This window comes from Lolium rigidum, chromosome 5 (genome assembly GCF_022539505.1).
Source record: "Lolium rigidum isolate FL_2022 chromosome 5, APGP_CSIRO_Lrig_0.1, whole genome shotgun sequence".
In the NCBI taxonomy this organism is placed as follows: Eukaryota; Viridiplantae; Streptophyta; class Magnoliopsida; order Poales; family Poaceae; genus Lolium; species Lolium rigidum.
The window spans coordinates 254,042,682-254,057,084 of NC_061512.1; the positions used below are offsets into that span (position 1 = coordinate 254,042,682).

Below are 14,403 nucleotides of genomic sequence, written 5' to 3' on the forward strand. Positions count from 1 at the left end.
AGTTAAGTGTGGTTTGATTTGTGTAAACTCAAGTGGCAAATCCTCTTAAGCATTTCATCGAACACCTCTTGTGCATGTGAAGAAGAGAGGAGAGCAATACACCCCTCTTGTGAAGAAAGTGAAAAAATGGCTAAGTGTGGCTCACACTTGGGCAGGGGCAAGGTTATGTAGCCGAGGCGGGGCCTTTGGACCCGGTTTGTATTACAAACCGGGACTAAAGGGTTCCCCACGACCGACACGGCTCGCCGCGCCTCGCGGTGGACCCTTTAGTCCCGGTTTGTAATACAAACCGGGTCCAAAGGCCACTACCGGACAAGCTCCAGCCGGGTGGGGTCGTCCTGGGCAGAAACGAACCGGGACCAATGCCCCCATTGGACCCGGTTTGGTTCAGCACTGGGACATTTGCTTGGGACCAAAGGCCTCTTCTCCACTAGTGCGTAGAGGGGAGTACACTATACCATTCGAAAACCGCACGAGCGATTGTCCGTACACATTTGTCCGTGCAGGCTTAGGCATCATTTTCGATAAAGAGCATATATTAATATCACGGAGATACCAATTACACCCAGCCTCTGCAACAACATCATACCATAATGACATAAAGGATGCACACAACCAAAAAAAGATAGAAGAATTACAAAAAAAAAGTCCCGCTACAGAGATCGGAAACTTGAAACAACAACTCTGACACCACCAAGACAACACCAGAAGATCAGCTTCTCTCTGAAGAAAGTCCTCACTCTCAAAACAATGCCTTCAACAAGAACATTGCCGGACACAACCAATTAAAGCCAGACCTTGGATTTTCACCCTGAAAGATAGAACTCTGAACTTCTCCTTTGCAGTCGCCCCCACATACAAGTTGTTGTTTGAAGTCACGATGCACCAAGCCAATTCCACCTCACCACCAAGATCTGACCACCATTGCTCTTCCACCGATCTCGGCTTTCATGATCTTCTCCGCCAGCATCATGGAAAGAAAACGAGCTCCATGATATTAACAGCCAACAGAGCTTCGAAGCGCTCCCGCTGAAACCAAACGGCCAGATAAAAAACATGGGTGCGAACGACCGAAAATACCCAATCCAGCAATCTTCAGGCATTGATCGCACAATGAATCTCGCCGGCCGGGCCTTCCGGAACACGACAATCCAGCTAGCCCGGTGGAAAGAAGCTTCCGATTGATCTTCACTTAGCGCGAGAGAAATCCGAGGACCACCACTATTATTCGCAAAACTAGCGGTCCCCTCGCCGCCAGTCAACTACCAACCGGAGCAGAAGACATGGCAGCCATTGGTCTGCCCAGCGGTCCGCTTCCGCATCATCACGTCTAGTCGAAACGCTCCCTTGGCATTTTTGCATGCCAGGAACAGGGAGCAGCAACCATGACGAGCATCAGCGGATGGTAGTACTCCATGGAGATGTTGTAGACTTGTAGTCCCTGAAAACCATGGAGAGGTAGTCCTCGCGCGTGCCAATCAAGTGGCCCGCGATCTCGATCTGGTCGATCTGGCTCACTTCCGTCGCCATGGAAGTGTGCAGCTGTGCGTCCGCTTGAGATTCCGACGCTGCACACAACCCAGGGCATCCCGATGGAATCCGTACGAGGCGGTTGAGCCGGCGATCTCAGATGTGATCCGCCCATACCGGGAGACGAGGAGAGGGAGGTCCGCCAGAGCAAGAGAAAAACGACGAGCAGGGACGCCCCACCGCCGCCGTCCGCCGTCGAGCGGCCTCCTCCGGCGGCGGCGTGGCGAAAGGGGCGGTTTTGTTGGAGCTCTAGCGGTGGCGGCGGTTGCGCCTCGGGAGTCGCCCTCAATATCACTACCAAACTAACCCAGGCAAAAATATCCCGCGTGCGTGCCTGGCCCCGGCGCCACCTCAATTGCCGGCCACGACGTGACGCGACGGGAGCGAGCACGACCGGCGCGCCGCCGCCATGATCGACCGCTCCACCGAACTCTAAAACGGTCGATCGACGTCGACGCCACGCACATCTCCGTGAAGATGCAAGCATGGGTGCTGTACGTGTGCTTCAGGCTGCTCATAGTGGGGAGTAACATGAGGTGGTGTCATGCATAAGTTACTAGTTCATGTTACTACCTTCATAGTGGAAAGTAACTTAGAGATGGTATCATGCAAAGCCTCATTTATTAGTTTGTAGACTCATTTTATCTTGGGGTGTGTGATATTATGGTAACATAGCTAGTTACCACCTCCCTCTCTTTCTTCATTTATTGCTATGCCATGTCACCAAAACACCTTGAAGTGTGTGATGTTACTACCTAAGTTACTCCCACTATGAGCAGTCTCATGTCGCAAGCACAAATTCATATCGAGAGAGACGCATGCACTAAAGCATGAGGCGTCATAATTAACTAGACTGATCAAGTGATGCGCACACTGTACAGTTAGTGCTTGTACTATGTTATAGGACACGTGGAAGCTGTACAAAAAAAAATCAAATGACGCGTAGTGTATGTACGTGAGAAACTAGTCTACTTTGTATGTACAGTACATACATGTGCCAGGAGAGGACAAACCATGAAAAGTCAGAGGTGCGCGCGCGCGCATGGGAGTACGCAGGCGCGCCGCCCGTCGGTCGTACGCTTACTGCGCCGACGACCGGCAACGGGATGCGCCGGCGCCGGTGGCCGAGACCTGCGGCGCGACGTCGGGGCGCTCGCAGCACGTGTGAGGAGGAGCACACTCGGTTGCTGCGGGCGGAGCGACGACGAGGGCGCGGCGGCAGGAGGGGCAGGTGGAGCTGGAGAGGAGCCAGACGTCGACGCAGGCGGCGTGGAAGCCGTGGCCGCACGTCGGGAGCACGCGCACCTCGTCGCCGCTTGCGAACTCCGCCAGGCAGATGGCGCACTCCGGCACATCCCCAGCCTCCTCTTCGTGGTCCATCCGCTCCGCCGTCTGCTCCGGTGCCGGCCACAGCACGGTGGGCAGCGACTGCAGCGCCTTCTTCTTGATCCCCTTGCACGGCGCCTTGGCCACCATTGCGTCGACGGAGAAGGCGGAGGGGTTGCAGAGCCGGCAGCAGCGCGCGACGAGGGCCAGCCCGACGACGCAGAGCAGGAAGCACAGCACCGCCGCCAGGATCAGCAGCGTGTCCGTGTGCACGCCGCCGGCGACCTTCGCCTTGGCCAGTGGCGGCGCTGCCATCTCGGCCAGCCGGTCCACGGACTCCTCCAGCAGGTGGCGCGGCATTGCAGCTTGTTCGTTCTCGGTGGGGCAGGAGGAGGAGATGAGATCGAGCAGAGCGTAGTGTGGCAGCAGAGAGAGAGAGAGAGAGAGAGAGAGAGAGAGAGAGAGAGAGAGAGAGAGAGAGAGAGATGCCAGTTTAGGTCTGCGTGTGGTGGACTCGATCGAGCTGCCGAGGAGGGAAGACTCAGGTGTTCGTTCCCGCGTTTTTATAGTGTCAGTATAGCTCAGGACAATGGTGGGGATTGGTGGCTTGGGTAAGCCAGGGATATGATATTTTGATCCACGATGAAACCTTTCATGCGGCTAAGTGGGAGCGTCACTTTCGAACAATTCTCCTTTGAATTCGTGTGGCATATGCATGTTTTCATTGCTAGCTTTACTCTTTTTCGGCCATCTTTTTGCTGCAACTAGGCACATATCACGCTCCAAATTAGGTGCGACCGATCTCCACTCTAATCTATAATGTATGCAGCCTCTCTAGCTTTGCCTTTCATTTCATTTTACAGAAGAATTGACATCTCTGCTCGACTCGCAGATACAAGTTTACTTACAGCTCGTCGCAGTCGTAAAGGACAGGGCATCTTAAGTGAACCAACCGATCAGACGTGGAAATGAGCATGTAAATTCGATCTTGTGTCAACGAAAGAGGGGGCACTAGATTCCATTATCCAAAGCTAGAAAACAAAGCGCTGATGAAAAGGCAGGGAAGGCCAAAAAGTAGTAGCATAGACATGGAGTAGCTAGGAGCCTCGTGGGAACAGGTGCGACCAACCAGACCACCATGTGTAGGGTCGTCCACCACGTCAGGTATGTGTGTCAAACCCAAGCCAAGATCCGGATAACATACGTAGATAGTACTACACATACCTAAGCGGCCACACAGGTCGCGTCATCTCAGGTGAGGCGACCGGGAGGGAACCCTAACCCCCTCTTGCCGTTGACACCCTACCTTCCTCCTCCTAGGTCGATGTAGTCATATATAGGGCAATACTGGGAAAAGCCTAGTCGTCAACGGTTGTGGGGTTTCTCTTCGTCCTTTCGACCCTGGTGATGGCACAGACCCATGCCTCCGACTGGAGCGTAACATGGTCGTTGGACGCCACGGTGGCGCAACTTTTGGCGATGGCACAGCGGACAGGTGGGGTGGCGCAGTGCACTGCAAGTGAATCACTTTCTGCGGGATGCGGTGGTCGGCTAACTGGCGTGGGGAAGGGGGGGGGATCTCGCGATAGATTCGGATTGGCGGCAAGGCCTGGTTTTCGGTGCTCGGCAGTCCCACTATAGGTTCTCAGTGATAGGACAATGCAGCCGAGGTGGCCTTCTCCTTCCGTCGGAGGTGGTTGGTCAAGTTGCTCCGATGTATGTGTTGGTAGACGGAGTTTTAGTGTGGCAGTGGAGTCTCGAAGACCGTTGCGTTATGCTGGGCATGTGCAAAGTGGATGCGCTCTCTATCGTGCTGGTTCCATCGACGACACGAACGACGAAGATTATGCAGATCTCTATGTTGAAGATTGCTTGGCGATTCAGTGGTGGTGATGACTTTTGCAGCGTGCATGAGATTGCCAAGAGTCCACTTTACCGGATGATCGCTCTTGTTTTGCTTAGCGGGTGTCTCGAGGTATGCGATGTGGCGGTTCGTAGTTTACGTTGCTTTTCAGAAAATAAGTCCTTGTTAACATGACTAGTTGGCGGGTGTGTATGTGTTGTTTGGTGGCTTCGGATATTTTGATATGTATGTAATCTTTATCAGATTTTTTATTAAATAAATAAATACTAATAGAAATACAGTATGCATATTTTCAATATAGAGATCAGGCAGGTACTTCCTCCATTTCGAAGAAAAAACATACCTAGGCAGCGCCGTACGTGCATCTGTATGCTTGGAAACCAAAATGCATGCCTTGTGCGAGATAGCTTCTACGTCGTTTCGGATGGATTCTCATCACCTCGTAGTACACGACTACACGTGCGTTCTCCGCTCGAATGAATTGGCCGGCCTAAAACCGCCACTCACGACCGAAGACTCGACGAGATAGTGGAGCGGCGCGACCCCAGCCCGACGTACGCCATGTACTCTATCCAATCATCAACGCCGAACTCCGGACGCTCTCCCCTTTGGCTTTGCACTTTGGCGCTCTCTCCGGTTGGATCACGCTTTTTAATCCCTTTGCCCACTTGTTATCTTGATGGCAATCATGGCGTGGTTAGATTATCCCCTTCTCAAATCGTTGGTCAGATTGCAAGGGATCGAAAGGTCGCGGAAAAGAAGACATAAACCCGTCGGTGGCAAGTAAAGTGCGTGCCTACTGGACCAAAAGATCACCCACACCCACACCCAGGGCGCACGATAAGATTGTATACAACCTTCACCAGTCAACACCCCCAGTTAGCTCTCATTGTCTGTCTCTACTCCTAAGCTGACTCAAAAATTTGTAGCGCGGGGGCCGGGCCAAAGTACCCGAGGTATGGTACGGAGCGCGCGAGAGAGAGGTCAAGGAGCACTCGATGAATTTTAGGTTGGTGCCGCGTCTGCCTGCTACATGCCCGGGTGGTCAAAACGGGCATCATATCATTCGTCCGTGAGAGGGACTGTGTTCGGTCATTTTTGGACCAGCGTCCCTATTCGAATGTGGTGCATGTCTATCACCTTCTTCCGCCGGCTGCCCGTGCCGCACTATAAGTTGGAGAATGTCCTCTGAGGACGCCTCACTGTTATTTGGTTTGATATTCGTCTGTTGGTTCTGCAGCTCTGCTATCTGGGTGCAGACGATGCACCTAAGAGTTAAAGGGAATATCAATGGTTAGAGCATCTCCAGTCGCGTCCCCCAAACCGTCCCCCAAAGGGATTTGGGCGCGCCGGACAAAAAAAGAGTTCCAGCCGCGTCCCCCAAAGCCCATTTTTGTCCGGCGCGGCCCGATACGGTGTCCGGCGCCCCGAGCCCGTCCCCGTCCCACAGGGGACGCTCCGGGGACACCGGACACAACGAAAAGCGAGGCCAACCAACGCGGGCCCGACCCGTCAGCGGCACGGAAGGCTAAAACCCCGTCGCCTACCTTTGGTCAAGCGATGTTAATGGCGTCCCTGTTTTCCCGGGCGACGCGAGGGACGCGTCTCGTCGTGCATGGCCGCGTGGCCGTCCGCGCCGGAGTTATTGCGTGCAACCACCGACTGCCGCCGCTGTTTTAAGACGCCATGCAGTTATCGCCGCTCATAATCCTTCTCGTCGCCGCCGCCTCCCCCCTCCCAGATCCTCTCCTCGCCGCTCAAAAAATGTCGAGCTCGTCCTCCCGCAAGATCGCCGCGGCGAACGGCTTCGGACGCGGCAGCCTCACCGTGGCGGAGGCGTGGGCGCCGTACCACGCCCGTATCCGGTCCCGTCGGACATGCGGCTGCCAGCGGCGCGGGCCGGAAGATGGCCGTGAACGGCATTGGCGTTCCGCCGCCGCCAGCCGCGCACGGAGCAATGGTGGGACGCCATCAAGGCCCGTCGGGCTCAACTCACCGCCGAGGAGCGGGCGGATCCGACATGGGCGGCCAAGGACAACGACGACTGGTGGGTCACGTACTTCAAGGCCAAGTACGACGTCGAGATGCACAGCACCACCGGCCTCATCGGCGGGCCCAACAGCTGGAACAGGGAAGGCCGCGCCCTGTTCTGGGGCGTTCCGGGGCGCACCCTCGAGAACGTCATCCACGGCCTCCGCAACGGCGCTCCAAGGCTGGAGATGCCGCCGTCGCCGCCGCCGTCTCCTCAATGGCAGCCGAGGAGGACGACGTACTCGTCCTCCTCGCACTCTTCTTCCTCGGGACCGGCGCGATCGACGCCGTCCTCGTCGTACCGGTCGGCGCGCGTACACCGTTCCCAAACGGGAGGTCAAGGAGGAGCCGGCGACGCCCGTCAACACGAGGCGTGGCGGTAGCGGCAGCGGGCGGCAGCAAGGAGGCGCCCTCCTCATCCCGAGCCGGAGGTGAAGGAGGAGCCGGAGGAAGCGTCGCGAGCGGCGCTGCCGGCGGAGTACGAGCGGCGCAGCGCGCTCATCGCCGCAGCCGACGACCCCGAGGACCGCCCGAGGCTGCGGGCGGCGTTCTTGGCGTCCATGGACAACAAGGACGTCCGGAGGGGCGACCTGGACGCGGCGATCGCCATGTCCATCCGCGACTCCGGCAAGCCGTCGGTGGACCTCACCGACGACGGCGAGGCGGGACCAAGCGGCTTGGTGAAGGACGAGCCCGTGGACGAGCCCGTCGACGAGCACGTCAACGGTGAGGTCGTCACCGACGAGATGTACAACTTCCAGCAGTACTACGACGCCTCCGGCCGCCGCAAGTGGTTCTAGATTAGGTTTAGTTTTAAAGTTAGTCAAATTTCGTTCGAATCTATGTAAGTTTGGACGAATCTAATCGAATCTAGTTAAGTTTAAAATTTGCGAAATTTTGTTTGGGGGACGCGACTGGGGAGCGACGTCCCCCAAACGCGGCACGAACGAAACACGTCCCCCAAACGCTCAATCCGACGCGGTTTGGGGGACGCGACTGGAGATGCTCTTACAATACAGGTGGATGTTTATTTTTGAATTGTGGTTTTCGTAGACCTGAAAACAACTGTGAGAGGGTTGGGGGGGGGGGGGGGCATGGCCCCCCACTCGATTTTTACAACTTAGTGGTATGTGTTCATACTTGTAGGAAGAAAGTTTGGTTTTCTTGAAGTGTCTATATAAGTGCCTAGTCATGTGATTTGCACCACCAATATCGTCTTGGACCGTCCGCCCCTCCTCGTAGGCAAGTAGTTTGCGTGAGCAAGCGAGCTGTGGCCATAGCGGCTTACTTGCCGGGAGAGAGAAATGTGTTGTTCGCTGAAACAAGTTGACGAGAGTATTATTACAATTGTCTTTGTACTATTCTGTTTTACGTGTATGCTCATAGCTCCTTGCAGGAAATACATACCAAGTTGTGTAGACTGATATTGTATCGGAGTACTCCCTCTGATTTGACTTAAGTTTATCTAGATACACATGTATCTAGTCAATAAATACATCTAGATACATCCACATATTGGCAAAGTTTAGCCAGTTAATTTGGATCGGAGGGACTATTATAATTTATGGGTGGATACATGCCGCTTGTTACTGTACACACAACTTTGCTTTCCATATACTCCCTCCATCCCTAAAAAAAGTTGATTAACTTTATGTAGTTACGGATGTATATAGACATATTTTAGTTATAGATAAATTTGTATCAAGAAAAATTAATCGAGTGCGAATACCTTTGGCGAAAATACACATAAAGTTGTTTTCTTTTCTCGCTTGTTCCTTGGGGGAAAAAGTAGCATATCTGGTTGTTCAAGGCCAAGACCGCGAAGAAAATATCTCGAGCAGTAGGCCCATGGACCACGAGCCATGCAGCATGAGTGATCCGCCAAGGAGTTCTATCCAGGGCCCGTCTGGCTATCCTGAGTTTACCAGGAGAAGTGGGCAGTGATTATTCCCACAAGACAAATAGGAGCAGAATTTTTTTGGCAGGAGCAGAGATCGTCGTCTCATCAGGCAACAAGAGAAAAGGAAAGGTACAAAATAAATGTAAAGGTAAGAAAAATAAAGTTACTGGAGCTTCCTTTCCCAGTCGGGCGCACTACAGGAATCGACGTAGACGCCGACGGCCGGCTGCCCTCGGCGTAGCCACGCCTGGCCCTCGGCGTAGGCTACGCCGACGGCAGCCCTCGGCATAGCCCCTCGGCGTCCAGGTCCCTCGGCACTCGTCATCGTGCCGTCCGGCGTAGGGCCGGCCGCTCGGCGTATGCCGGCCATGCCGACGGTGCGACTTCCCTCGGCGTAGCTGCCCTCGGCGTTTGGCCACGGCCGGCCGTCTCCGTTAACGGTGCTCCGTCGTGACGCCGACGGTAATCCCTCGGCATAGCCCGGCCATCTCGCGCGCCGTGGGGGCGACGTGGCGCATCGCATGGCTGCCACGTACGGAGTCTATGCCGACGGCCCGGCCCTCGGCGTCTGCATGGCGCATGCAGCCAGGCCTCCTCGCGGGTGGGCGACGTGGCACGTCGTGGCGCCGCCAGCTGTGCCTCTATGCCGAGGGCAACCCCCTCGGCATATACTTGATCCATGCAGCCAGGCCGTGGACACGCGGCGAGCTCGGGCGCGTCGGGCTACGCCGAGGGCAACCCCTCGGCATAGACCCGACCATATGGCCCTATGTCGGGGTCTATGCCGACGGCCTTACCCTCGGCATAGGGCCCGCCATTTTTTTGTTTTCCAGTTCCAGTTCCAAGTGCAATCCAGTTCCAGTTCCAGTTCATATAATCCACCAAATTCACATAAATATCATATAATCGACCAAATTCATCCAAAATCGACCAAATTCGTCATAATTCACGTAAATAGCATGAAATCCACATAGTAGCATACAAATACATCCAAATTCATCCAAAATCACCATAATTCACATAAATAGCATGAAATCCACATAGTAGCATACATGGTGCATGTAGTAGCATACAAGAGGAGAGTGCCATGTCATCCAATACATAGTAGTAGGTAGCAAATGATGGCAAGCAAGAAGCCCGGTGCCGACTAGCGGAGGAAGGACCCGGGCGGGGTGTGTCCACCCACATCCTTGGCGAAACGAGCAGCCCGGGGTTTCGCTCCGTAGAAGCTGCGGAAGAACCACCCGGAGAAGGACCGGTAGCACGCCCGGGAGAAGTCGACGGAGAGGCACCGGGAGTAGTCCCGGGAGTAGTCGACGGAGAGACACCGGCGAACGCCCGAGAGACCGACCACCTTCATGAACCGGTGTGACCTCGCGCCCACCCGGCGATGCCCGGTTCCCGGACCATCCCGTTCCCTACGTGTTCCCTACATGTTAGCAACCGATGTCTACGTTCCCCCTCCTTTCTCGTAGACAGTGTTGGGCCTCCAAGAGCGAGAGGTTTGTAGAACAGCAGCAAGTTTCCCTTAAGTGGATACCCAAGGTTTATCGAACTCGGGAGGAAGAGGTCAAAGATATCCCTCTCATGCAACCCCGCAACCACAAAGCAAGAAGTCTCTTGTGTCCCCAACACACCAAATAGGTGCACTAGTTCGGCGAAGAGATAGTGAAATACGGGTGGTATAAATAAGTATGAGCAGAGTAGCAACGGTGCCGAAAAGTGCTTGGCGTGTAGTTGATGGTGGTGGTATTGCAGCAAGTAGTAACGCAAGAAAACAAGTAACAAGCAGTAGTAACTCGACAGTAGTAAGGCAGCAGTAGTAAACAAGCAAGTAGTAACTCAGCAGTATTTAGGAACAAGGCCTAGGGATTACACTTTCACTAGTGGACACTCTCAACATTGATCACATAACGTAACAGTATAAATGCATACTCTACACTTTTGTTGGATGATGAACACATTGCGTAGGATTACACGAACCCTCAATGCCGGAGTTAACAAGCTCCACAATAATGCTCATGTTTAAGTAACCTTCAGTGTAAGATAGATCAACGAGACTAAACCAAGTACTAGCATAGCATGCACACCTGTCACCTTCATGCATATGTAGGAGGAATAGATCACATCAATATTATCATAGCAATAGTTAACTCCATAATCTACAAGAGATCATGATCATAGCATAAACCAAGTACTAACACGGTGCACGCACCGTCACCTTTGCACACATGCAGGAGGAATAAACTACTTTAATAACAAATCACTAGAGTAGCACATAGATAGTAGTGATACAAACATGCTCGCAATCATAAAGAGATATAAATAAGCACCTCACTATGCCATTCAATGAGTAAGTATTCTCGTGAAATCTAGCCTAAGAGACCCACACGGTGCACACACTCGTCACCTTTACACACGTGGGACGAGGAGTCTCCGGAGATCACATAAGTAAAACTCACTTGGCTAGCATAATGACATCTAGATTACAAGCATCATCATATGAATCTCAATCATGTAAGGCAGCTCATGAGATTATTGTATTGACACACATAGGAGAGAGATGAACCACATAGCTACCGCAGTACAGCCCCGAGCCTCGATGGAGAACTACTCCCTCCTCATGGGAGCAGCAGCGGTGATGGAGATGGCGGTGGAGATGGCAGCGGTGTCGATGGAGAAGCCTTCCGGGGGCACTTCCCCGCTCCGGCAGCGTGCGCCGAACAGAGATCCCGTCCCCGGATCTTGGCTTCGCGATGGCGGCGGCTCTGGCAGGTTTCTGTGTGTTTCGTCAATTGGTGTCGGTTTTTCTGATCCAGGGGCTTCTTATAGGCGAAGAGGCGGCGCCAGGGGGTCGAAGGGCTGGCCAAACCCTAGGGGGGCGCGGGCCACCCCTAGGCCGCGCCAGGGTATGGTGTGGTGGGCCTGTGCCCCCCTCTGGTCCCTCTCGTGTGTTCCGGATGCTTCCGGGGATTCTAAGATCTTTGGCGTTGATTTCGTCCGATTCCGAGAATATTTCGTTACTAGGATTTCGAAACCAAAAACAAGAGTAAAACGAGAACCGGCACTTCGGCATCTTGTTAATAGGTTAGTTCCGTAAAATGCACGAATATGACATAAAGTGTGCATAAAACATGTAGATAACATCAATAATGTGGCATGGAACACAAGAAATTATCGATACGTTGGAGACGTATCAGCATCCCTAAGCTTAGTTCTCGCTCGTCCCGAGCGGGTAAAACGATAACAAAGATAATTTCTGAGTGACATGCCATCATAAACTTGATCATACTATTTGTAAAGCATATGTAGTGAATGCAGCGATCAAAACAATGTATATGACATGGGTAAACAACTCGAATCATAAAGCAAAGACTTTTCATGAATAGCACTTCAAGACAAACATCAATAAGTCTTGCATAAGAGTTAACTCATAAAGTAATAATTCAAAGTAAAGGTATTGAAGCAACACAAAGGAAGATGAAGTTTCAGCGGTTGCTTTCAACTTATAACATGTATATCTCATGGATAATTGTCAATGCAAAGCAATATAACAAATGCAATATGCAAATATGTAAGAATCAATGCACAAGTCCACACAAGTGTTTGCTTCTTGAGATGGAGAGAAATAGGTGAACCGACTCAACAATGAAAGTAAAAGAATGGTCCTCCATAGAGGAAAAGCATCGATTGCTATATTTGTGCTAGAGCTTTGATTTTGAAAACATGAAACAATTTTGTCAACGGTAGTAATAAAGCATATGCATTATGTAAATTATATCTTATAAGTTGCAAGCCTCATGCATAGTGTACCAATAGTGCCCGCACCTTGTCCTAATTAGCTTGGACTACCCGGATTATCACCGCAATACATATGCTTTAACCAAGTTTCACAAAGGGGTACCTCTATGCCGCCCGTACAAAGGTCTAAGGAGAAAGCTCGCATTTGGATTTCTCGCTTTTGATTATTCTCAACTTAGACATCCATACCGGGACAACATAGACAACAGATAATGGACTCCTCTTTTAATGCTTTAAGCATTTGACAACAATTAATTCTTTTCTCATTAGAGATTTGAGGATGTTTGTCCAAAACTGAAACTTCCACCATGGAACATGGCTTTAGTTAGCGGCCCAATGTTCTTCTCTCACAATATGCATGCTCAAACCATTCAACTCAGTGTAGATCGCCCTTACTTCGTACAAGACGAACATGCATAGCAACTCACATGAAATTCAACAATGAGTTGATGGCGTTCCCCGATAAACATGGTTATCGCACAACGAGCAACTTAATAAGAGATAAAGTGCATAATTACATATTCAATACCACAATAGTTTTTAAGCTATTTGTCCCATGAGCTATATATTGCAAAGGTGAATGATGGAATTTTAAAGGTAGCACTCAAGCAATTTACTTTGGAATGGCGGGAAAATACCATGTAGTAGGTAGGTATGGTGGACACAAATGGCATAGTGGTTGGCTCAAGTATTTTGGATGCATGAGAAGTATTCCCTCTCGATACAAGGTTTAGGCTAGCAAGGCTTATTTGAAACAAACACAAGGATGAACCGGTGCAGCAAAACTCACATAAAAGACATATTGAAAGCATTATAAGACTCTACACCGTCTTCCTTGTTGTTCAAACTCAATACTAGAAATTATCTAGACCTTAGAGAAACCAATTATGCAAACCAAATTTTAGCATGCTCTATGTATTCTTCACTAATAGGTGCAAAGTATATGATGCAAGAGCTTAGACATGAGCACAACAATTGCCAAGTATCACATTACCCAAGACATTATAGCAATTACTACATGTATCATTTTCCAATTCCAACCATATAACAATTTAACGAAGAGGAAACTTCGCCATGAATATTATGAGCTAAGAACAAATGTGTTCATACGAACCAGCGGAGCGTGTCTCTCTCCCACACAAGCATGATGTAATCCAATTTATTCAAACACAAACAAAAATAGAAACAAACAAACAGACGCTCCAAGTAAAGCACATAAGATGTGGCCGAATAAAAATGTAGTTTCAGGGGAGGAACCTGATAATTGGTTGATGAAGAAGGGGATGCCTTGGGCATCCCCAAGCTTAGACGCTTGAGTCTTCTTGATATATGCAGGGGTGAACCACCGGGTGCATCCCCAAGCTTAGAGCTTTCACTCTCCTTGATCATAGTATATCATCCTCCTCTCTTGACCCTTGAAAACTTCCTCCACACCAAACTCGAAACAACTCGTTAGAGGGTTAGTGGACAATAAAAATTCACATGTTCAGAGGTGACACAATCATTCTTAACACTTCTGGACATTGCATAAAGCTACTGGACATTAATGGATCAAAGAAATTCATCCAACATAGCAAAAGAGGCAATGCGAAATAAAAGGCGGAATCTGTCAAAACAGAACAGTCCGTAAAGATGGATTTTATTAGGCCACCAGACTTGCTCAAATGAAAATGCTCAAATTGAATGAAAGTTGCGTACATATCTGAGGATCATGCACGTAAATTGGCATAATTTTCTGAGCTTCCTGCAGGGCAGTGGGCTCAGATTCGTGACAGCAAAGAAATCTGGAACTGCGCAGTAATCCAAATCTAGTACTTACTTTTCTATCAACGACTTTACTTGGCACAACAAAACACAAAGCTAAGATAAGGAGAGGTTGCTACAGTAGTAAACAACTTCCAAAACACAAATATAAAACAAAGTACTGTAGCAAAATAACACATGGGTTATC

At 51.0% G+C, this 14,403-nt stretch overlaps 1 protein-coding gene across 1 annotated transcript; it reads right to left on the minus strand.

Moving 5' to 3' along the window:
* Positions 1 to 2,610: 2,610 nt before the first annotated feature.
* Positions 2,611 to 3,396, minus strand: LOC124657475 (probable E3 ubiquitin-protein ligase ATL44). The gene has a single exon (XM_047196021.1). The coding sequence runs from the start codon at positions 3,214 to 3,216 to the stop codon at positions 2,611 to 2,613; it is 606 nt and encodes a 201-aa protein (XP_047051977.1). The 5' UTR covers positions 3,217 to 3,396.
* Positions 3,397 to 14,403: the final 11,007 nt, after the last annotated feature.